Consider the following 25663-nt stretch of genomic DNA (forward strand, 5'->3'; position numbering starts at 1 on the left):
AACTGTTAAAATTCTTAGATTTTCTTCAAGGAAACGTTATCGGATATTCTTTATCTAAAACTTTAGACGTAAATCTTCATTAATTCAAGCAGTATATTGTCACAAAAAAATTAAAGATTTTTTCCATCAATGTTAAAAGAATTTTATTATTCAAGTAGCTCCATGTGTGCTCTAGAGTTTTATTTTTTGTACATTTAGGTATGGGTTTATTAATAACATATTATCTTTCCTTAATTTTAATTATTGAAATATGTATATCTTATTAGATCGTAAATTTAAATATTTTGAAGTTTTATTAACATCAAAAAAAAGGTGAAAATTATTGATTTTGGATCATTTTTGTCTATAAAAAAAATTAATATTTAAACTTCAAATGTTGTTACAGGTGAATAACAACCAATTGCTATAAAAGCCAAAAGAAATATTAGAACAAACAAGGTTGTTATAGAGAGATTTGACTGCAATAAGATTGTAATAAGTGATGTATGAATTAAGTGTATGTTACAAGTTCAAATATTGCCCAAAACACCCTGTTATTTAACAGAAAAAAATTGCAAAACAGGATTATTATCCATTGAATTTTGAATCGTATGCCACTAGCTCTGTGTCATCAAAAAATTCTTTATATCGATTTGAAGGAACGAAGTCTCATTTGTATTGCGCAAGTGTATGATTAGATAGAAATAACTATAATTATTCCGTTGTATTTTTTTTTAATATAAGCCAAAATACACCAAGTATGCACCAAGTAATTGCACATATGTACTTTTGTATAGTAATTTAATGTTTCCATAGTACCTTACGCGTAGTGGATGAGTCAGAATTTTCACTAGAGAATTTAAAACATGAAGAAGTTAACACATGAAGAAGCCAAAGGAGGTTCAAAATCTACTATACATACATAAAAAAATATTTTAATCATATATAAACAATGTAATTTTTCATCAAAGAGGGTTCATTCGAAGAACCCTGAGCCTTTACTAGGTGAAAAACGTTCAGATTATTATTACGAGATACACTTTTTCTTCTAATTTAATTGTCTTAATTTGTCGAGCTATAAAAATTAAGAATGTAAACTTTCTTAAATGTAATGAAAATGAATGCCAATGATAATATCTATGTATGGTGGGATAATATTGAACAATATAGATTAGTACATTTAAATAAATTCTACTGGCTAAAAAGTGGAACAAATAAAAAAATCACACTCCCTTCGATTTATCTTTTTTACTCTGTTACTATAAAATCAAGAAAACATTAAAAAACCTACTTTAATTTCACGAACACTTTTGTAGTGTTTGAGTAAAACAAATAACAAAAAGTATCTGTGAGTACTTATTTTTAAGCCAGAAGCCATAACATATAGCTTTTTCTAATAAGTCATAAATTATAAGCTCATCTAAACAAGCTCTTAAGTCTTCCAAAAAGAGTTAGAAAGTTGTATCCCCCCTATCCTACAACCAATTCATCACCTCTCCATTACTTCAAACTTACCATTATGATCCTGGAAATGTCTTTTCTTATTCATCTTCCATCATAAAAAGCACAACTTATACCCTCTTACTTATGTCCAGCTAAAGAATTCACACTGACTTGCCATTTGAAAAATGCATATGTTATCAGTCAATGCATCTTCTTGCTAACTCAATATCAACGTCGATGATCTGACCTTGGGAACAGACAAGAGACTTACACAAGAACTCGTCGTATGTGTAACTTGTTAGTGATCATTGAGTTGTAGTCCTGAAAACTGTCTCGAAATAATATCAGATAAGAAGAAGACTAAGGATCAAAATACATCCGTTAGTATGTATACCTTTGTTTCTTTACAAATATACAAACATCACATTGCAAAAATGACTTTTGATGATGAATATGTACAGTTTTTCTTCAGTGTTCACTTACCGCCTTCATCATCCAAGTCTGCACTTGGAAGGCCAGTTGTATGTTACCAGCCAAATCGAAACCAAAGTAGACTGTCATCCAACTCTGTATCCTCCTATGAACTTATGCTCTGATCAATAATTCGTAGACATTACAGTTATTATCACCAGAAACACGCTTCAACATTTCAAAACTTCTACGGCTACCAAGAAATTCTATTCGCTTGAATTCTACACAACCACGCTCACTAGTCTCTTTACTGCAATAAACTGATCTTAGTCGGTCAGCATTCCTTGAATCTGTGTGAATCGCTACCTCTACCTCTCCACCGGACATGTTTTCCTATAAACATCACAAACGTAATGTTTTAGGAATAAGAAATCCAATTATAGAGCATTATCTTTCTGTTATTATCCATTCTTGAATAAAAGCAGGTGAATCTAGCATAGGATAAATCCAATACCTGATAAAATGCATATATGTAATCCAACACCTGTAAACATGTGAACCCTTTTTCACTAAAAAATGTCCTGGAACATGGACCCATTTCGGAAAATCGATCAACTGGAAACAGTATGGTAAGGAAGTTGGTTTTCAATATCAGCTCAGTTTTCTCACTGCATTCAAACAAACACAAAAAGGCAATCAAAGGAAGATCATTACAAGTGCTTTACATAATACAAGATAAACTAAAAAAAAAACAAGAGTGAATCACAGGATACTCCTCAATAATTGAGCTAAGTTGCAATTCTGGCCCTAGTGTACCAGTTCTGCCAATAGTAACCTAATAGTTTAATATTGGTCTTTGAATTGTCCTCTATGCAAAATTCTAACAAGTACCCATGTGCATGTGACAACCACACAACTTTCATCAATTGCCATTTGTGAAAAAGATTGCTCGTTCATTGCCCACAAAAAGAACCAACATGATATGCTCACCGTAACAATGATATGCGCAATAATTCAAAAGTTTTAAGTCTGCTAGTTGAAACTGTAAGACTCACTGAAAGTAAGAGATCTGACAAACCTTTCTGAAAGCAGTCGGGAAAGGTTTACAAATGAAGCTTCAGATGCTTTGTGATCCTCCTTTGCATCAAAAAACGCAGATGTGTTCTGTTGGTTTGTGTCTTCAACACTCGAAGAGTCCACGTAAATAGAAGCAGTCGAAGTTGGATCAGATATCGACCAGCAAATGGAATCCAGAAGGCTGCTTGGAGATAGGTGACGCAGAGGGATTTGACATGTCTGCAAATCAAATGAGCAAGTAAAATTAAATTTTTCATTGAAATGGTAATATATTTACAAGATCACAATTGATAGTTTGGCTGAGCAATACACACACAAAAAGAAGAACAGGAGCGAAAAAGAATTAACTAAGTTAAAGCCGACATGACTCCTGGCAATGCTTAATTGTCATTTTGGTAAGGCACTAAGAACAAGCAATCTATCCGTGAATTATAATTTATTAAATAAACCAAAATCAGGCCAAGACTATGAGAATTGAAGTACACAATTCCTGTTCCCCTCTAAAGTGTTTTGGAATGGCAGATTAGGATTAACACCAAGTGCCCCAACCTTGGGCCAAACCACTCACAATTGAGAAGACTAAACATGAAATTCATGACAATGCAACTTGAATTAAGATGTTCAATCTAAAATGAGAGTTATGCCATGTCATAAAAGATAGTTAAACTACATTGCTAACATATCAGCCATAAAAGAAAACAGTATTATGAGCCTAAACCATACATGCATCTATTTGTATTTGATGGCATCATTTAAACAAAAGAAATGAGCTGTATGACAACAATTGTAAGTTATTTTTACCTGCATACGCCAACCACGACGCTTCCTAACTCCCTCTTTGGCCACATTGGCAACATTTTGCCTTTCTTCCTGGCTCACTCTAGGTGTAGAACTTGTTACATCTAGAAGATAAGCACCACCGTAGACTTCCTATATTCATAAAAAAAATTAAAATTGAACTGTAGCAAGAAAATCATCAAAAGATGGTGCTACAATGCAAAACATTCAGGAAAACATATAAATCGAAAACTCAAACTTGTCAATATGTGTATCTGTGCATGACCAATTTGAGGTCAGCCACTGGAGGCCATTCTATCCAATTAATTACTTGCTACACTGTCAAAGAATTTTTATGGTAAAATCTATGTTAACAGAAAGTCCCAGAAAAAACTAGACAGCTTTCAGCAGGTAAAGCTATCAATTCCTTGCGAAATTTCAAGCATTGTGTAGATGTGGCACCTTTCAACCGACCACAATATTCACATTAATGAATTGTAGGACAAAAGTTTCATGTAAAGTTGATTATAATCCCATTCAAGATTATAACGCCATTCATTTAGTACTTATTTTAGCAGAGAAACTAGTACAGACACCTTAAAGTTTAGGAAAGGTAACTGATGACAAACCCAGGCAACGCCTACATTGGCATCCATTCAGTGCCTTACGCCTACTTGGCATTCATCTATGATGTCTGTTGTTCAGGTCAAGAGAAGTATGTTTGAAATGGAGAATTACCAACATTACTTGATTAAACGTGTGAAGTCACAAGTTAGCTTCTTCTTTGTTTTGGATAATAGTATAGAGGAAAAGATGTGTTGAAAAGAGTAAAAGAAGGGTCCCGCTGAACATTATGTATTATGTAAGAGGCATAAGAAGATTTCCTTTGATGATAGTGATAATCATTTTGGAGCTAGCAAAAAAGATTACTTCCTACTACTTTTATTTTGGGGTTAATGAAGAAATGAGGATTCATATAGCCAACCCAAATTTGTTTGGGACTGAGGCATAGTTGTTGTTGCAAGAGTAAACCACTTCATTGTTCAATGTATGGTCCCCTTACTTGGAATATCTCACCGAGTTTATCTCAGATCCAATTGCAAAATTCTGTAACTACTCTGAGTCCAAGCTTAATAGTCAAGGGCAAGGATTTAGAGCTACATCAATGGAAAACCTTATACAGGTACATAACCAAAAATACATGGTCTATCAGAAGTTATTAGGTTCAGCAAAAGACAACCCTTAAGACATTGGATGAAATTTCCAGAATACCCTTATGATGTATTTTTCTTTGAGATTTGTGGTTGTGGGAAAACCAGAAAAATCGAGTATTACTTCTAAACAGTTAAAACCCCTGGCATATGGTCCAAATTACAAAATGCTAGGCCAGGATCCTTGAACCAATGTTAACTAGTTTTCTCTGGACCACCGACCCAATTAAAGCCAGATTATGTGACTTCTGGATAAGATAGTGGGCCTTATGAAAAAGATGTGACAGACATGATTCCAGCCAGGCATATCTGCTACTTATCTAGGATCAAGAGCTTACTAGTACAAGATCATATAGGACACTACATAAGCTTTCACCAAGACAATGCATAAATTCACTGCCAAAAAGGAGGGAATTTTGTCACTTCACATCTATACCTTGCTAAAAATCCTTCAGGCACATACATCCATACGTACTCATAGATCCAGCACCAAAGTCTACTACATAGAATATACTGCACCATGGAACCCACCTCAAAAGAAAGATTAACCAGATCCCTCAATTTGTATGGTGTCCTTGCACGAGAAAGAACAAGACAAATACAATTTGTCTATTTGTCTGATAATATATATCAATTTGCTTTCTAATGGAGCATTGTAATAGAGACCACAAAGCTAATATCCTTGTATTAAAACAATAGGAAGATATTCTAAAACAATCTTTAAGATGATAGAGAAAGAACCTTGGAAAGTTCATCAATAACCATTAGAAGATGGGGATGATAGTGAAACTGTGAAAGAGGAGAGGAGGGAAAACGGAAGGAATGTGAATACATACCTTGGTAGAAATTGTATTCTGAATGCTATCAAGTAATATTCCAGTTTGCCTAGCCAAATCAGCAGACATATGAACAAGCCTTTGCAGGCGTTTTTCCTTCGCACTCTTCAAAACCCAGAGCGGCTGACAAAAATGTTTATTGTTTGTAAAAGCAATTCCAATGAAGAAATGGGGCAGAGGAATGATACAACAGTCCTCAAGAAGATTCTAATAGGACTTAATGTAAAGTTCTTGCCCATGACATGATAAAAGTGGGATCAGAAAAATGTAATTCATCGAACATAACATTTTCGATTAAGTTGCAAACATGAAGAAGCATTCAGGCACACTCACTAAGTAGATGAAGTAACACTTACTGTAACAATGTTAGAGGAATGGCCAAGGTATTTCCGAATTGAATTTCCTTCACAGACAACATGACTCGCACTGCAACCAACAAACCACTGATTGACCAAACTAGCACCTTCTGCTGCTGCAGACTCGATGACCTGAAATTTACAACAAGAAGTCAGAGAAATAGTCAAAGCACCTTTAATAATTTGAATTGATTCAGATGGAATACGCTTCAGAACATGATGCAATATAGGAATTCTTATTGTTGTAACAAACAAAGAAAAATACCGTGGCATAGCACCGATTTTCAGTGAAACAAAAGGCATAATATAAGACTTAGATAAGCAGTACTACAGCAAAACAATCCTGTATAAGTTGAACAAAATATTCATCTTTGAGCCTTTTTATAACTACCTCAACCTACCTTACTACGCAGCTCATCAGATACATCTGCATCAACATAAAAGGTATGACCAAACAGAGTTCTTCGCTTGGGTTCTCTTTCAGCATGTATTAAAGGCTCTTCAATCATTTCAGGTAGTTTGCTATGTTCAGGCAATGCAATAGGGAGACATGAATGCTGCCTGCTGATATCATCTACAGCGAAACCACCTTGTCCAACACCTTTAACACTATAAAGGGATTCACTCAGCCTCACTGGAGCAAACATAAGCAATAATGTCTTAGTCATAGAAAAAATAAGAAAATAAAAAACCTAAATTTCCTAAACCTTTTGTAAAAGAAACTGCAGAAATATGGGTTGCACCTTGAAAACAACTGCAAGCAAAAGGTTTATTTATTACAGAAGGAAACAAATTCTAGGTTCAATGTTATAATCGATGTAGATACATCTTAAACAGAAGAATGACAATTCAACTTCAAGAAATTAAAACAGTAGCTTATTTCTCTATAAATAAAAATACGAAGATTAATGCTAAGTATCTCAAACATTTTAACATCAAATGGCCACACAACAAGTTTAGGTAATTCAAGCAAGCCTATATATTCCTTCTGCTTAAACAATGTATAAGTAATTGAAAGTTTTTCAAAAATATATATTTTACACTATGCTCACATCCCTTGCCATAAAAGAGAAGTGGGTGCAGAATGTATCCGCCTTTGCTGGAAAGAATCTATTAAGAACCACAACTGACTAGTTATTTCAATTGAAAGAAATAAAGGTTACCAAAATCAAAAGAAGGATCAGCACGTTCAACAGTCCACTTCAAGGAAAAAGAAATAACAAAATTAATCAATTGAACAAGAACATAAAACCTGGAATACTAGAGTAATACAGACAACAAGCAATGAAGCTTACTGCATTAGCCCTAATAAAAATGCAAATAGAACGTTTCTTACCATTCCTTCTCACGCTATCCACAAACCATGCCAATGAAACAAGAAGGAGACCATTTTTTAAACCATGTTTCGAAGCATGCTCAAACTTTCGTCCAGAAAAACTGTAGCCGACATTAAGGAATACAAATACAAGCAAAAAATTTGAACCAACCACTAGAAATGAATCACCTGATAACCTGGATCTAACGAGCAAGTTATAAACATCTAACTAGATCCACTTATCCAATTTTCATGTCTCCGTCTTGTTTAAGTATGGAAAAGATTAGGCAACTAACAAAAATACAAAAAAGAATTTTTTACTAGAGTTGGAAACAGAAAATGCGTAAGGAAAACTAATGATCAAGGAAAAAGAAAATGCAGAAACAAAAGGATATCTGAACCACCAGATGGGTACATTGAGGGTGCAAATGAGGGCTGTATTTACCGCCTAATCTCTCTGTTGCTTCCATCACTTGCTTCCTAGCTTCTGGTATAACATGTTGAAGAAACAAGGATTAGCAATAGAACATATCAAGACACACCAATATCAACTTCATATTAGAAAAAAAAACAATCTTTTTCATCTCCTCTTTCAATTCACATCAGTTTTACCTCAAATAATTCAATACCATAGTATAAAGAATGCATCACAAACCTTTAGAAAGCCCAGTGACACAGATAACAAGTCCAGAAAATGGGAAGTTGGATGGAGTGGTAAGTATTGATTGAGACATAACAGAGTTAGAGGAAGCAGGAGACATAAAGGGTTGCAATGAATAAGATGGAATCCCTCTGAATGAAGAGGACAAATCTACTAACAGCTTTGAACACCCTTTGCTGCTTACCACCTCCACTCTTCCTCCCCCACCCATTTCAATCAAACATCAAAAATACTAAAAATGGTTCAAAGGGAAGGAAAACAAAAGCAAAAGGGGGAAATTAAAAAACCCCAAGTGGGATTTTGTTCTCTTTTCTGATTGTTTAAAGAAGTATAGAAGGGGGTTGAAGGAAAAGGGAAAAAAAGACTGAATATACTACTATAAGGAAATAGTATAAAAAGTGAAGATATGGGTCAATTGGTATAAGATTGAAGAGACAAATGGAACATTTGGAGTCTCTCTCCCTTTTCTTTATCACATTCTTTGAGTCATAGGGAAGTGAGGAAAAGGGGGTGTTTGGAATGATGGGTATTTGGAGTGTACAAACATAAAAGAAGAGTAAAAAATTTCCCACTGTTTAAGAAAAGAAGAGAGAGTGGGAGAATGAAGGATTTGAAAGTCGAAAGTGGTGGCAGTCTGAAACAAGAATCTCATGAGTTTTAACTTTATTCAAAAATGGTGGATACATAACTTTTGCTTTTTTGAGGGTTTCAGATGTGAAAGGATGGAAGGACGGAAGAGAAAGGAGGAGTGGGGGACCCTTATTTTGAAGTTCATACGGACATTCTCGCTCTCTTTGCATTCGTTGACACCATGCACAAGAATTCCAAAATTTTTGTTACTTTCTCCTTTGGCCTTGCTGAACCGGGATTAATATGAATCAGAATATACCTTAAAATAATATTGAGATGTTACGGATACTAAATGATTATAATTATGATTGTTTGTGTTTTTTAATTAGTGCATAAAATTTAAATAAAATATTAAATTTGTCTAATCTTATATTAATAAAATATTTTAAAATTTATATATGATAATTGATGGTGGTGATGACAAATGATGATGATTGTGTGTGTCGTTTGGGATGGTATTGACTGATGATGGTAGTTTTAAATAGTAATTTATGATATAATAGTTGACAGTAGTGATTAAGCATGGTGGTTGGTGGTGATGGTTGATCGCTAAAATGTTGACTAATGATAGTAAATAGTAATTAACAATAGTAATTAGTGGATATAATAATAGTTAGTGGTGATGAATGCAAATGGTGATTACCATTTATTTTGGTGTTTGGCATTAGTGGTGGTTGTGGTTCTGAATATGGTGGTTGTGTATGGTAGGTGATGGTGATAGTTGAATATCTTTGTACAAAAAATTAAATAGATATTTTAATTTTATTAGACTTTGTTATGGATCTTAATTATTTAGATCCATTAAATGGTTGTAAACAAAGAAAAATAAACGCATTAATAATTAAGATTATGACTTTGAAAAACAAACAGACTTTATGATTGAGATCTGAATAATTAAGATTAAGACATACATTAAAAGCCCGTTTGAATTAGTTTAAAATGCCTTTTAAGTCAAAAAAAAAAGGAGGGGTGGGGGTGGGGGTACCAACCTAACTTTTAACTTTTTTTTTGTAAATTTTTACTTATTTTAAATATTTTTTTGATTCATCAAATACTTTTATAAATTAAAAAATAACTTAAGACCAACTTTTAATTTAATCTAAACAGAGACTCTGAGCGCAAACAAATAAGACCTAAAAGATTGATCAGAGAAATAAGAAGGAGATTAGACTTGAGAAGGACTTAAATCTTACTACTGACTCAAAATTTAGGCAGCCAATCAACAATTATCAATGAAAAATCAAGAGGAAAAAATTAACACAAAATCAATTAGTAAATATTAAAACACACAATCATTATAAGGTTATTTCCCAATGACTGGGGGAACTTGCAGATTCATTATTTGGAAATATTACTTTAGGATGTATTTCATTTTTATTTTTTTTGTATTTCAAATGTTTAGTATTGTCCCCAATAAATTATTATGGATTTTTAATTCAGTAAGGCTATTAACTGTATCTCTTTTTAGAGAATATTACTTAATTAATTTCCAAAATCTAAAATAAAATTGACATCCATTAATGATAATTGTCTTTTATTTTTAAATTATTTTTCTATTTAAATTATAAATCATAAATAAGAATTTGGTTTTTTGGATCATTTCTAAATCAGAGTATGCATCTTGATTTAATTACTTTACTATTATATAGCAAAGGCTAAAAGCAGACACATCTTCATCGACATGCCTGCTTTTATCCAAAGGTATTTATATAATATTTATAATTCTTTTGTTTTAATTTTACTACTATATAGAAAAGGCTAGAAGTAGACACCTCTACACAGATGTGTCTGCTTCTAGCTGAGGGCATTTATGTAATATTTATAATTTTTTTGTTTTAATTTATCTAATTTATTTTTTAGTCTTTTGGATATTAAAAATTACGTTAAAAATTCTATAAATTACGATAATTAATAATTCAAAATATTTAAATTTTAAGAGATATAAAAAAATTGATTAACTCTCAAAATTCTATCGATGCCACATTAATTGGGACAGAAGAAGTAACATATATAGTTTGACAAAAATGTAAAAACATATTATAAATCATAATATTTAACAACTTGAAATATTTGAAAAACATATAAAAATCTTATTGACTCTTAAAATTTTATATGTGCCATGTGAATTGAGACATAAGAAGTAATATATACTATTTAAAAATTATATAAAAATAACTATAAATCACAATAATAAATAACTTAAAATATATAAAAACTAAATTGGAACATAAAGAGTAATATATATTATTTCTGAATGATTCTTTAAATTTCAACTATATCACAAAAATTGAAATTAGAAGAGTAATGTACACTAAGCTCGTGCCAGCACGAGTTTCCATATCTAGTATACCATAAAGAATTAGGGTACCCGTTAAAGTCGCAGTAGTGAATATTTATTGATTATGCTATATTGAGTGCATGTAAATTCCACTTGTTATAGTAAAGGGTGCTATATATCGTTTGGTTGGCATGTATTATTTTATAATATATTATATTATATTAGTATTATATTATAATATATAATAAATATATTGTATGGATAGACTATATCATTTTTCGTCATTATAAAATATCATACATAAATTTTTGAATGATAAACCTATAACGAAAAATAGAATACATGATAGATCTACGATAAAAAAAAAGCATGGTAGAAAATAAAATGAAAATATTAAATAACAAATAAAGATAAAATGAAAAAATATACAAGTAACGATGGAATCGTACAAAATCAATCGTTACACAAAATGAAACTTATGATCATTACCTAAAGATAGACTTAACAATGTGATATAACGAAATTTAAATAATAGCTAAAATAACTATTACTCTCTCCATTCCCAAATAATTAAATTGTTGGAGTATTTTTTAGTGGTCAAAATAATTGAATTGTTCATTATTCAAGATAGATGTTGGAAATTTTTTCTAATTTTACCTTTATTAATTAATTTTTCAAGGTTGAGTTCCAAAAATGAATTAAATGAGTATTGAGAGATAACATAAAGTTTGAAAAAGGCAAAAATAAAAAAACATGACTAATTTATGTCTTTTTAAAAATAATATATATGTCATATTCCAATAATTCAATTATTTTTAAATAAAAGAAATATTTAAACTAACAATACAAGCTGCTTCGTTCCTTGACTTATTTTCTCAGTCAAGCTTCCTTGTTCCTTAGTGTAGTCTCGGTCCATAGTGAAAGACTCCCTTCCTAATACAGTACCAAAAGACTTTTTTGGGTGAAAGTGAGAGAATTACGAAATTTTATGTGGATAGTATATTAAGTAATAATTAAATGAGCATTGGAATTGCAAGAATCATGAGAAAGAAAGAAAAAAATTAGTCATAGGTTTAAGTGCATTAAATCGTGGGATTCAAGCTAAACATCACATGGGATGGTTTAGCTTGTATATTAGAACTGGCTTTCCAAGAATAATGAAGTCTCCATACGTCAGTTTTCTGCCATATTAAACTTTGAAGTCGTAGCTTGCTTGTTTTTTAATTACCCCAATTTAGATTAAAATATAAATAGGGATTGAATGAAAAGATTCTTTCAATTTTAAAATTAAAAGGGCCAAAATTAATCCAATATGACACCTTGGTACAAAATGCGTCATCAAGAAATGGAATAAAAGGGTTGAAACCAAAATACCAAAATATCCATTTAAAGTAATGTTATTTTGAAAGTATCATTCATAATATTACGAAACTTTCAGTTATTATATAGTAGAAAAATATTGGGACATCACTTTCCCTCCTTCATTTCAGATTAGTTGACTTAATCATAATTTTGATTTAAAACAATGTACGTAGTTTTCATCACGTCTTAGATTTGTAGCTTTAATTTCCTAAATATAATACAAGGATGCATGTGTCTGGCAGCTAGCTAACATGTCATATATATATATATATATATATATATATATGTGATCACATTCTCTAATGTTAATTATTCAAATTTGAAGCACCAACTCTAAATTCTACCTAATTCTTTATCTTTTCAAATAGATCATTAGTCAAAGCCAGCTAGCCTGACTTATGCCCGCTGGAAATTAACATAGACTCAAATGAAGTTATTAGTATGATTACACATGGATACTTGCCATATAATAACATTATTTTTTGAGTGCAGGTCTCTAATGCAGAAGCTAGGAGCTCTAATATAGTAATATTCACACATGTATTTTTGGAGCATAATAGGATGGCAAACCTGTTGGTGAAAGATTAAGGATCAAAGTGTAAAGTTTTTTTTTTTTTTTGATAACTCAAGTGTTTTAGTAGTTCCTCCCGTGTGTACGACTGATGTAGTATGATTTTAGGGATCAAATTTCACACAAAAATATATATTTGTAGTAGTAACATGAAACATGCAAGGCCGGGTTATGGTTCAAACAATTGACATGACTACCTATGAAACTCCCTCTTACGTAGAATGAAACAAACAAATTAATGCCCCATGAAATTGTTTTTATTTGTAGATAAAATGTATTCGAAGTGCATAAAATGAATCATTAAGTAACATGATTAATTAATTACTTAGAATAGCTAATTTATATAACTTTGTATCACATATTAGTGTTATAAACTTGTAAAACTAATATAGAGCCCGTTTGGATAGGCTTAAAAAAAGTAACTTTTATGTATAAAGTGCTTTTAGAACTTTGAAGTGCTGAAAGTTATTTTTGTAAATAAGCAGTTGAGTGTTTGGATAAAAGTGCTTATGATGTGAATTTTAGGGTTAAAAGAATAAAAAAAGGTAGTTTGAGAATTTAGTTAAAATATAAAGGATATAAAAGTAATTTCCATGGTCAAAGAAAATGACTTTAAGCACTTTGGAAAAAAAAGTTAGAAATCCTAACTTTTCATTTCTGACTGACTTTAAGAACTTTATGGCTTAAAGTCAGCATTAGGCAAACACGTCCAAAAGCTAAAAAGGGGCTTTAAGTTGGTTTTGACCAACTTAAAGCCAATCCAAACAGGCTCATAATTAATATGGAGTAATACGATGTTTAATTAATTGAGAAAATCTTATTCCTAGTTTTACAATCAAATTCAACATGCATGATGTTTTATCAACAACAAAATATTTGAAAAGCATATGACATCATACAGAAAGTTGGAAAAAACAAAACAAAACATCTTTTTGACTTGTACAATAAGGCATAAGCTAGTTTCTATATATCTAAGAATTAAATTAAAATTATTAAAATCAACTCCATTGATTATACATCAATATAATATGCATTTAGTTACAACCTAGAATTGACTGACCAATGCACAAATATTTTGAATTGGGTGCCTTTGTTACATGAGAGGGTAAAGTTTTTACTTTCTTCGGTTTTCATCGATAGAAGAGGAAGACCACGCGTACCAAAAATCAGACACTTTTATTTGGACCATTTTGACCATTGGTATTTGGTAAAGATCTAAAGGTGTCCGTATACAATCCAAAAAAGAAAAAGCATTTGTATCTAATATAAGCAAACACTAGGGAAATTGAGGGTAGAAAGAGGGTGTGAGGCTATGAAGGGTGGGTCTGGCTTATGCGGATAGACAATCAAGGTAAAATGTCATTAGTTAAATTTATTTGTACCTTCATTGAAAAAGTCAAATTATTTTTTGAAAAAATATTTTCCAAAAATTAGCCTTTCTCCTTTTTTGTATTAACAACGTATATATTTTAATTAAAATTTTATTTAGTTTGTTTATAGATAAAGTGGTTTATTATAGTTAGGGAAGGGCTTTTTAGTCATTTTGATACTTAATCCCGAGATTTTTTAATTTTAAAATTACTAATTCTGAAATTAAAAGTTCGATCAAACTTGAGATAAATATAGCTATTAGTCTATTACATATATAAATAACTTAGCGATACTTTTAAAAAATTATCTAATATAACTATATGTAAGGTTTTATAGAAAATGTCTCCTCTCTCCTCCTCTTCTCACTCGCCACTCTTCTCCCTCTCGCCCCTCTCTTTCTCTCTTCCTTTCCTCTCTCCTCTCACGTTCCCTCCCCCCCCCCCTACAGTTTATTGCGTGAATATGTCCTTTTCTTCATCTCTATTTCTTATTTATTAGTACAAAAATCCATTAATATTTTACCAAAATTATTTTTATCTAAACATATGGTTCTTGATCTTCAATTTTTTGGTCGGCTGTTAATTTATTTTTCTATTAGATTAACGCTGATATATCAAAAAAAATATTTTTGATTTTTGATTTGGTGTTCAATGTTTGAATCTTCTCGTCTTCTTAGATTGATACGTCAATTGCATTTGTGTATCATAATTAATTGCATTTGAAAAAATACATCTATTATCAAACTACATCTTCTTCGATTGATACATATTGATACAGTCAATTGTATATATGTATCAAAAAAAATTATATTTGTGTATAAAAAAAGTCGATAAAACTATTATTAAGACTGTATCTCGAAAAAACTAATCATGCAACTATTATCAGAAAAATTATATATGTGTATTTATTTAAGGAGTGATACAATATCCAAACACTTTATCAATATTTTATTTTTAAATTTTGTATTACAAAAAATTGATACAATTTGTATTTGTGTATTTATTTTTAGAGGTGATAAATGTGTATTTGTATCTCTATGTTTCAGTTTCAAGGCTAATATGGAATAAACAGAAAAAACCATATTTACAATTTTTAACTATAAAGAAAATCTCAACCTTGATTTAAATAGAACACCTTTTACAAGTTGACTATTTTTATAAAAAAAATACCAATACAACCCTCCCAATGAACTAGTCTAAATAGGTACAAGAGCTACTAAGGGAGTACAATATACGAAGAATAAGATACAGCTCCCACCATAAGGAAAGAAGGAGTAGAAGCTGTTGGAGAGCATCATCGACTTCATCTAAGAAACATCATTGATCCTGCAATCAGATTATGCCAAGTGGCATAGGAAGAGTAGTATCACTACAAACAACACGTACTCGTAGGCATCATCAGTCGACAACAAATCCACCACATAATATAAAGTAAATATTCATGAGAAAGCATGCAATAAGAAAATGCACTACCCAAATGATTTATCCACATACTCTTACCATCTCGATTACCATAACCGTAACTAGTACACTTGATTCCATCCTCCTACTCTATTTTTCTACCAACTCTACCATTGATCATTCCACTCCCTTATCACGCTAACGCTTTTCAAGCCTAATACTTTAGACACACTCAGACTTTTCAGGCTTAACACTTGACACACACTCAGGCTTCCCAAGCCTAACACTTTATCAGATTATAACATAACCTTTTTATCACATAGAGGAGTTCCTGAATACACCCCATCACCAACTTTTTCTAACCAGTCTACCATTTTTCCTCAAAAATCTCACGCCAAAACCTTGACCTTTAACTATTTAGTAAACCACTTGCAAGACTGCAAAAATAAAAATGATTTGGGACTTTTCTATATTAAGAGCCCGTTTGGATTGGCTTTAAGTTGGTCAAAACCAACTTAAAGCCCCTTTTTAGCTTTTGGACGTGTTTGCCTAATACTAACTTTAAGCCATAAAATTCTTAAAGTCAGTCAAAAATGAAAAGTTAGAATTTCTAACTTTTTTTTTCTAATAGCTTAAAGCCATTTTGTTTGACCATGGAAATTACTTTTATGTCCCTTATATTTTAACTAAATTTTCAAACTACCCTTTTTATTCTTTTAACCCTAAAATTCAAACATATTTTCAACATAAGCACTTTTATCCAAAGACTCAACTGCTTATTTATAAAAATAACTTTCAGCACTTCAAAGTTCTAAAAGCACTTCATACATAAAAGTAACTTTTTAAGCCCATCCAAACGGGCTCTAAATCTGCAATTGGCCTACTATATCGGCCCCTAATATGCTATAGCAGCCCCATCATAGAGAGATTTACCCCGTCGTAGCAGGATTTATCCTGCCATAGCGGCTCGCACAAAATCAAAAACTTAGAAATTATTCGTCAGACCCACATGATCACACGCAACAATATAATAGGACCAAAACATAATCCGACTCTAAGTCACCAAATCTCAACTTAACAATAAGTCAACTACTCTATACTTGATCACACACAACATCATACCTGATTATATAAAATACGAACAGATAGACACAACATAGTAAAATAGATGATACACAATCACATTACGAATATAGCATCACTTGGACTTCCAGTCCTTAACTTGAATCAGCTTACCCAATGAACATGATTAATCACAATTACCACAATCAATCTAATTCTCTCATAGAACCCACACTCAAGTTGTTATTGTACCAGTGTTGTACCTAATACCAAACATAGTTAGTGTATTGGTGAGGTACCCAATCCAATTATGTCGGCGTGGCACCCATTTCAAATATACCGGCGTGGTATCCGATCCAATTGTGCTAGTGTGATATTCATTCCAAATATACTGGCGTAGTACCTGATTCAATTATATCGGCGTGGCACTTGATCCAATTGTGCTTATGTGACATCTGATTCACCGAAAATCATATATCACAATCATAAACCACAATGCAACAACCACACTTGAAGCCACAAGTAAATCAAAGAGGTTAATTTCATGAGATTATCAACATGAAGTCATTTCACATTCACCTCTTATTTTGTGAATATGCATTACACAATTATTTTAAATGGAATAATTAATACACACATACACACGCACATATATATAGACCAATACTGGACCCCTTTATGAGTACCTATTTTTCAGAAATTACCTCTCTAATCCCATGAATATAAATACTCTTCTTGTTCATTTTGTTCCCATTGATTACCACATGTCCTAGGATCTCATTATAACTCTATAACTTCCTTACACATAAATCTTACAGAACCATCAGTCATCACAACAAGAAGTATTAAGGTTAACAATCAAGAACTAGACAACCAACTCTAGTCACAGAATAATTATAACCCACATAGTACATTCTTGTCCTAAACAGTAATAACAACACATTTAGCCATTCAGACTCCATGTTCAAAGGCCTAGACATGAGATTTTCTGTTAATATATAATATATTATGCAATGAGAACATGTCTATAACTACTCGGTTAAGAAACCTATCCTACCTAGGTGCCAAGCTACTACAACAAGTAAGTTGTACCACTGATAATGTTCCTTATTCATCACGTTTTTGAATGCTAAATTATCTAATAAAATAATTATACGAATAATTAATAAACTACTATTACAACAAATACTTTGGGATTCAAACTCACTATTTCTTCCTTCCAATCTACTCAAAAACTCTATATTTTGGAATGGTTAGTTTATCATGCCTCGAGCCTAGATCCTGACGTGACTGGCACTCGAAGACCATGATTGGTCCCAAGCGAATCCTTGGCCTGACTGACTACTGAATGAAAGACTAAACATACATGCGGAAGCTTAATAAAGTGAACATTCAAAATTATTTAAAACATCTTATGCAAAAGTCTAAAATAAATCTGAATATAAATAATAATGATTAAAACTTCTGAATACAAAGACTGAACTGACTCACTAACTCTAACCATCTATGAAGCCTGTACTAACTGAAGATAGGTGTCGAGACAAGACCCATGGCTACCTGACTATAAATCAAATAAAACTGAACTAACTACATTGGAGCCCTCCAAAGGCAAGGAGGTCTCGCCAACTGTTGATGGAAAGAGATCTTATGAACGTCTATTATCGTGAGTACCTAAATCTGTATCATAAAAATGCAACATCGAATGACGTTAGTACATGAAATGCACGGTACATAATAAACCTAGATGAAAATACTAAACTGAACTAAATACTCCTACTGAACGAAATATTAAAATACCTTGACTGAAAGTAAAATAATGCAAGCGTAATATAAACCTCAAAGCTTTATAACTGAAAAGTATGCAACAATATTGAATAGTGAAAATAATATAACTTTACTTTTCTTGTGAAGTTTCTCTAAGTGACAACCATCACCATGAGCATCGTGATGATACAATATCTAGCCCAGTTGATCCTATTCCTTGCCAGAGTATAGGACAAAACCTCAATTTATGGATCCATCTAAATTAAAGTCCTATTTTGGAAGCGAAGTGAGGAGTCGCCCGAATTAATAGCACGATCCTATCTACACTAGTGGTGCAGGTTATGGGGTTTGAGTTACCTTAACTCGTACCAAATCGGTGATCAATACTACTCCCAAAACATGCATTATGCTCAATAACTTTAAAGGTGTCCCACTTTAGGGGAAAACTAAAAATATGATATTAGAGCCTTTGCTCAAAATACTTTCTTTAAACTGAATTGAACTCAACTTTAAATGTTTGAAAACTGCTTTCTTAAACTGATAATTCTATCTTTAAAAGTAGTCATGCTCTTTTTAAAATAAAGTAATGCATTTGGTACCCTTCATTTCCCTTAAAATTCATTCTCAATAATAAATGCAAAACACTTTTAACTCACTTAAAACTCTATAAAATCATGTATAATGAATAGTAATGCAAAAGCTCTTATTTAACTAATATTTCAAAATGCTTGAACTGAAAATAATGCATAATGCATAGCAATGTAAAACCTTCAAACAACTTTTTCCTAAATACGGTACATTTAAAAAATAGACATGAACATAATCAAAAAAATAAAAAATACATGAAAAATCACGACTTCAATGATAGCATCATAATTCAATATTGAAGAGTGATGAAAGAACTCAAAATTCAAGGAAGCTTAAGTTAAAACTCTAGATTAAACTCTTGTTGATTGAATTTAGATGTAGGGCATACGGATGAACTGAGTCCAACACTATGATTAGCCTTACACTCCTGGTCATGAAGCTATTGGACAGAAAGCTTTGATAGAGACTTGATTTTTCTTAAGCATAAGAAAGAACACTAGCTTTGTTGAAGGAAATCTTTGATCTTGAAATCACGGTGCTTGATCTTGAGAAAAGAAACTTTTTAATGTAGTTATTTGAGTGGAAGAACTTGAAAAAACCTTAGATGGAAGACTTCTCTTGATTCTTTAATTTTTTGACTTGAAAGCTTTAGGTTCTTAATGAAGATGCCACAACCCGAAAACCGGGTGTGTGGCATTTATTCATTCCCACCGGACAAGTCAGTCCAAACCCAATAAATGCGAAAAATAAAAGCGAAAATGGTTTAAAATTAGGTAATTTAAAAAGACAATAGCAGAAATTTTAGTCAACTACAAAATTCCTCACAGACTGATTGTCACATGTACAAGCCTTTAAATACAAGATACTGAAAAAAAATACAGTCTCAATCTTTGTCTCTCTAATAAAACAAAGTAAAAGTGAAGAGGAATAAGAAAGATTGTCAGCATCAACAGCTACCTCTCGAATCGCCTCTAAAAGCCTTAGATGCAAGAAAAGAACTTAGGGTCACTGTTCGGGCTCAGAACTTACACAAGTGTAGATAGAAAGAGGTGAGTACCACTGACACGGTACCCAGCAAGCAAACAACTATGATTTAGCTAAGCTAGTAAAATACAGACAACTCCTCAGACTACAACTTGCATAGAAATCAGTCCAGTCTAACAGTTCTAACAGCACAAGTATATATCTTAACAACAGTACAACTCAAATCTCAGTCGAATCACCATAGTCAATAATATAAAAAAGCAGTAAAACAGTCCACAATGACAAAAAATGTAGGATGCAATGCATGCAATGTAATATCACATATAGTGATGTATGTATGTCCTAAATGATACACATTCGCTAACTAGCAGGCCAGAACCCATGGGGGGCATACATGAACCATGTATCCGCAGGAACCATTTCCCTTCGACATAAATATCAATCTCTAGAATCATTTTCCTTCGGCATCACCGGAACCATTTTCCATCGGCATAATCATCATTAGCCGGAACTATTTTTCTTTGGCATATTTCCTCAAATCAATTTCATCTCAACATATCAGAATAAATGCAAATATGCAAATGGTCACGTGATCATAACTAATGAAATGATATCAACAAGTCATAAATCAAGTGTCATAACTTAAGTCACAATAATTTATTCACATATCCACAATTAATTTAGGACTTAACCATATCGAACACATCATGTTAATTCATTTTACTTGCCATTTATTCCCCCGTTCTTCGTTATTAATTTCAATTGAATATCCAATATTTCCCAAAATCACTTTCTATTACCCTTCAACACATAAGACATGATTACATGATCCTACAAGCTTAAGCAAAGGTTTAGAAATTCACTTACCTCGAATCAACCCCGAACTACTCTAGAATCTATGCTTTTCCCTTACGCCAATGTTCTGTTTCACTATAATCTATTCAAATATGCATCTCAATGAGAATACGAATCTAATGACACCCAAATTGCCTATATCGAGCTTCTAGGTTTCAAAAATAGTGAAAATGGGATAAATCCCGACTCTTAGAAATTTTCAGGTCTACCTAGGCATTGCACTTCGCGATTGTGACACCCCTCTTCGCGATCACAAAGAGGAAAAATTGATCAACTCATTAATTGAACGTCATGATCGCATGACCTTCACCCGATCGCGATGACTGACTGAACTAACACTTTGTGATCGTGACTAGGCCTACGTGATCGTGAGGAAAAAAAAGTCACAAGCACCAGTTAGTAGAAAACACAGCAAAGACACAAAGATCAAATCCTGAAATCAACCATCGGGATTCATTCGAAATCTCGAGCACACAAACTTAATATGCTACCATACTAATTTCAACGTTCCGGACTCAAGGAAATCATCGAAATTCGAATTTGAGATTTTCTTGACCAAAACTTGAAAAATCACAACTAAACTAACTAAGGCTTCCAAAATACTAAAATAATCTCGGGACCTTTAAAAATTCAACTCTTGCCACTTCTAGACCTAAAATTATCCCCAGAAACCAACGGAGTCGTCAGAATTTTATTTCGACCATTAAAACTCCAAATGTTGACCAAAGTCAAACCTTGACCTATATTTCATCAAATTTCCAACTTAAGACCTCAAATTTTCGTAACAACTCCAAATCTGGTTCCATAAACTCTCTTAAACAAAATTCCACATTAAAATGCTGTTTAAATTGACGAAATTTTGTTATGAGACTTGTAATTTTGGTTGATCCCATACCACTTTTGAACACTTTAAGCTTTTAAAAACTCAAAACTTTCAAAACCAAACTTTTTCATAGAATTTCCAAAAAACAACACTCAATACTAATCAAAAACAACTCAAGGCAACTATTGACAAGGGTAAAACGATTATTTTGCAAAAATTCAAGAAAATGACCTTCAGGGTCATTACAAGAGAAGAGGAACCCTAGGTGAGTTTTGAGAGATAAGACTAGGATATTTAGATTGATGATTATGAGAGGAAAACTAGTTAGTTGAATGATATGTTTGTTTAAAACACCCAAAAATGACTTAGAATAAGGCTTAAAAGTTTTGGAAAGGACCAAAATAACTTGGAAGACGTGCAAAAAGTTTCTGAAAAAAAATCAGCATGCTTCACTAATAGTTTCACAGTCCATCTACTGTCCATATAGGCGTCCTTAAAAGTGTGATTGTCTGACAGAACTTCACTGAAATATGCATAATTTTTTACTCTAAACTCCAAATGAGGCAAATTGGTGGCGTTAGAAAGAGAATTCATTGAACTTTAATTTGATAGATTTTGACCACCTAACTCTTATATTATAGGCGATATGATCGTTTAAATTTGACCCAAGTAAAATCTTATACAAAAACTCAATCGGTAAGGAAGATTTCAACTCAATTTTATGCTAGAGGATTCTTGTGACCTTAATTCATTTCCAAATTTATTATCATAGTAAAAATGACGTTAACTCCTATGCATAATTAAGAATAACCCAGTACACCCTATATGCATATGGAAAATGGTCCGGATCTTAGCTTGGAAATTTTTGGGATGTTACAAGATCAATATCTAGTCCTAAGGAGATAATCTATCAACACTAACTCATATTCAAGAGATTTCAACCTATTAATTTCCTTTACACCAGAAAATTCCACTTGGGTTAACTTTCTACTCCCACCATGATCAATCCAATATTATTCTAAGGATTAAAGAATCAAATAAGTGTTAGATTGATGGAAGGACTTACCATAAAGGAGAAAATCAATGGAAAACTGAAGAAATCGCCCTTTCCTTGCCCTAGCATGACCTTGGACGAATTTTGATAATAAAATTCCATTTTAGATCTAAAAAACTCATTTAACTGCGCGTAACCCATTGTAGCATCCGCTCTATAGCAGTCTAATTCCCGCTATAGCGACCTTAGCTTTTCAGCACAGAAAGTATCTAGTAAAATGGTCACAAATTTTTAATTCGAACTCCAAATGATGCAAATTTAGTGGCGTTGAAAAGAATACTGTTATAGCTACAATTGCATACGCAAGTGTACGTAGTCTCTCAAGTAGTAAAGCGGCTCTTTCAAGCCAGATATCGAACCCACAGGGACCTTGATAAGGCAAACAGTTTCTTTCAAATGCCTCCACTAATTATAGTTATGCAATGAGGTTGAGATTGTTTGTTACTAATTTTCGGAAATATAAACACTTTCTCGAAGTGAAGACAATGCTATAATTATGTATATTAATCGGGCTTTAAGAGATTCCAGGGCTATAGCATCATGTGAAATCATGTTTACTATCATTCAATCTTAGTTTCCGATGGGTTATTTAATTACTGATAAAAAGGGTTAATAATCCAATTATGGTTTTCCGACCTATAATTGCCTATCTTCATTGCCAACCTAACTACATCTTTGAGCGGTGATAGGTATGAAACAATAAAAACGCATTTAACTATCATCCTTTATCATAACCAAATGTGGTAAATAGGTATGTGTCACAAGCATCGTATCTACTAATCATGCTAACGTATGTTAGTATGAACACATTCCTTCCCTTCTTTGTTCTATCTACCTGTCCTCTTCCGAATTCAAGATAAACAACATATATATCTTAATGCTGGCCAAGCATCAAAATTATAATCACAAGAATGAAAGAGTAATTAGAATCAACAACCCATCTTCCACCAAGTTTAAATGCTATTAAATCATGTTTCGTAGCTATAGTCCCGGAATTTGGGTGTTTAGCTACTCATATGTAAATAACAACAACCAGGAATCAATTCCAAATACATTAGAACACACTAAGGTAAGAAAAGAACCTGAGATGTTTTTGTGCTTCTCTTCTTCTTTCTTCTCTTCTCTTTCTCTTTCTGCCTCCAAAAACACCTCTCTGTCCACCCCCTCTTGCCCTAGCACACCCCACTATTTATAGTGTTCTCTCTCCTATCAATTATTGAAGAGAAGAATAATAAACAATTGGAAAGGTGATGGCGCTGTAGTGGCGCATCGCGCCACTATCGCGCCCAGAGAATTTCTGAAGAATTTCGTTTGGCGCTGCAGTGGGGCATCGCGCCACTATCGCGCCCAAAACATGCCGCAGTAGTTTGTATCCTGGCGCGTCGCGCCACTAAAGTATATGCAGGTTTTGGCGCTGCAGTGGCGCATCGCGCTACTATAGCGCCAGGACCATATATATTATTTTTGCCTTTTGCTTTGCAAAATCCCTGCACATGTTGGAACTCATACCTTATTTCACACTTGCTTGATTTTCATCCAAAACACGTCATTTGGCTTCAATTACTTCTCAGAATGCCACAGAACAATGGCCAAACATAGTGCATGGGCTTATAAATGCGCCCAAGATCACCACCCCCTACTTAGACTTTTGTTCGTCCTCGAACAAACACCTAAATTGAGCGTAGACGTTGATCCTAGCATGAACATAAGGCAATCTGTCTCAGATATACCTTAAGCACCTGGCTACACATGTTCAATCACCTTAATTAGTTCAACACCTCTTAAACTCAAGAATTGACTCTATAATACAGCAAACTCATATGCATCATTTAATTGGACATTCTATAGATTATCAAATCCTTTACAATTCAACATGTGCATCTCACTCACTCAAACGATTTCATGTGCTACACAAGGATTTTCATAGGCTTGCCCTCCGTGTTTTGCTCTATCAATACAAGAATGCAATCGTTTTAGGATTGCATAGATCTTCATAAGTTGTAATTTAAACTGGTGGGATGGTAAGAATCAGTATTTGGTACCCCTTTTCACTTTTTTTTTTTTAGAATGAGGCTCGGAATAAGAGAGTATTGAAAGGTTGGGTTTAGTATAAAGCAAGGGAAAATAATCAAGGCTATTTAAGAAATGCCTAGTTTCTTTCCTAAACTAACCAATCTCTATTTTGTTTTGTATGTACCCCGGGCAAGTTCTAGCTCTCGATATGTCTGCACTGAATACATACAATCCCCACTCCCACATAGCACATGTACAATTTAAGGATGATAACTATTGAATGTCAACTACACAATCATATGAAAGCATGCATCACCTGAGTCAAATACAAGAATTTAAGTGTCTTAAACTAGTCATTTTTTTTATATATATATACGGTTCAAAAGGGACTATTCTTGGCTAAAGAACCGAAAACAACTACCAAGAAACCCAAAATGAAAAAATGCACTAGAATGCACTAAAGTAAAGTTTCTACACAGGTACAATACAATCAATTCTCACACTCTCACCCCACACCAAAACAAAGCACCGTCCCCAGTGCTCTATAATAATGCATAGTTTTAAGAGTGAAAGAAAGAACTCCCTGCATAGCTCAGTCATCATCTCCTCCAATTATGGTGGCTGTGTTATCTACCACCATAAGAGCAGTGGTAGCCGTATCCTCTGGTTCTTCATCTTCCTCGTCTTCTCCCACATCTTCCATGGTGGGTTCATCATCATCCAGAGGCTCTTGAAAATCCGGCCCTACCCTGCACATATGCATAGCACTATCCGTCAGTGGATAGCGCTCTGCCAATTCTGTCATTTCTTCGGCCGTTGCCGGACGTCCACCAGTACGCAAT

At 32.9% G+C, this 25663-nt stretch overlaps 1 protein-coding gene across 1 annotated transcript; it reads right to left on the minus strand.

Moving 5' to 3' along the window:
* Positions 1–1707: 1707 nt before the first annotated feature.
* Positions 1708–8922, minus strand: LOC129889353 (uncharacterized). Its single transcript, XM_055964624.1, has 10 exons — positions 8061–8922; positions 7760–7892; positions 7427–7527; positions 6492–6724; positions 6091–6222; positions 5735–5857; positions 3712–3840; positions 2912–3129; positions 2348–2501; positions 1708–2226 (listed from the first exon to the last, which is right to left on the minus strand). The coding sequence occupies exons 1-10, from the start codon at positions 8275–8277 to the stop codon at positions 2008–2010; spliced, it is 1659 nt and encodes a 552-aa protein (XP_055820599.1). The 5' UTR covers positions 8278–8922; the 3' UTR covers positions 1708–2007.
* Positions 8923–25663: the final 16741 nt, after the last annotated feature.

This window comes from Solanum dulcamara, chromosome 5 (genome assembly GCF_947179165.1).
Source record: "Solanum dulcamara chromosome 5, daSolDulc1.2, whole genome shotgun sequence".
NCBI lineage: Eukaryota > Viridiplantae > Streptophyta > Magnoliopsida > Solanales > Solanaceae > Solanum > Solanum dulcamara.

Bases quoted from the DNA above. Each gene is read 5' to 3' on its own strand.
- LOC129889353 (XM_055964624.1), bottom strand. From the start codon at position 8,277: ATGGGTGGGGGAGGAAGAGTGGAGGTGGTAAGCAGCAAAGGGTGTTCA. The intron at 3,841-5,734 runs GTATGTATTCAC...TTATGAATATAG, and splicing joins AGAATACAATTTCTACCAAG to GAAGTCTACGGTGGTGCTTA. The intron at 3,130-3,711 runs GTAAAAATAACT...TTTGATTTGCAG, and splicing joins GTCGTGGTTGGCGTATGCAG to ACATGTCAAATCCCTCTGCG.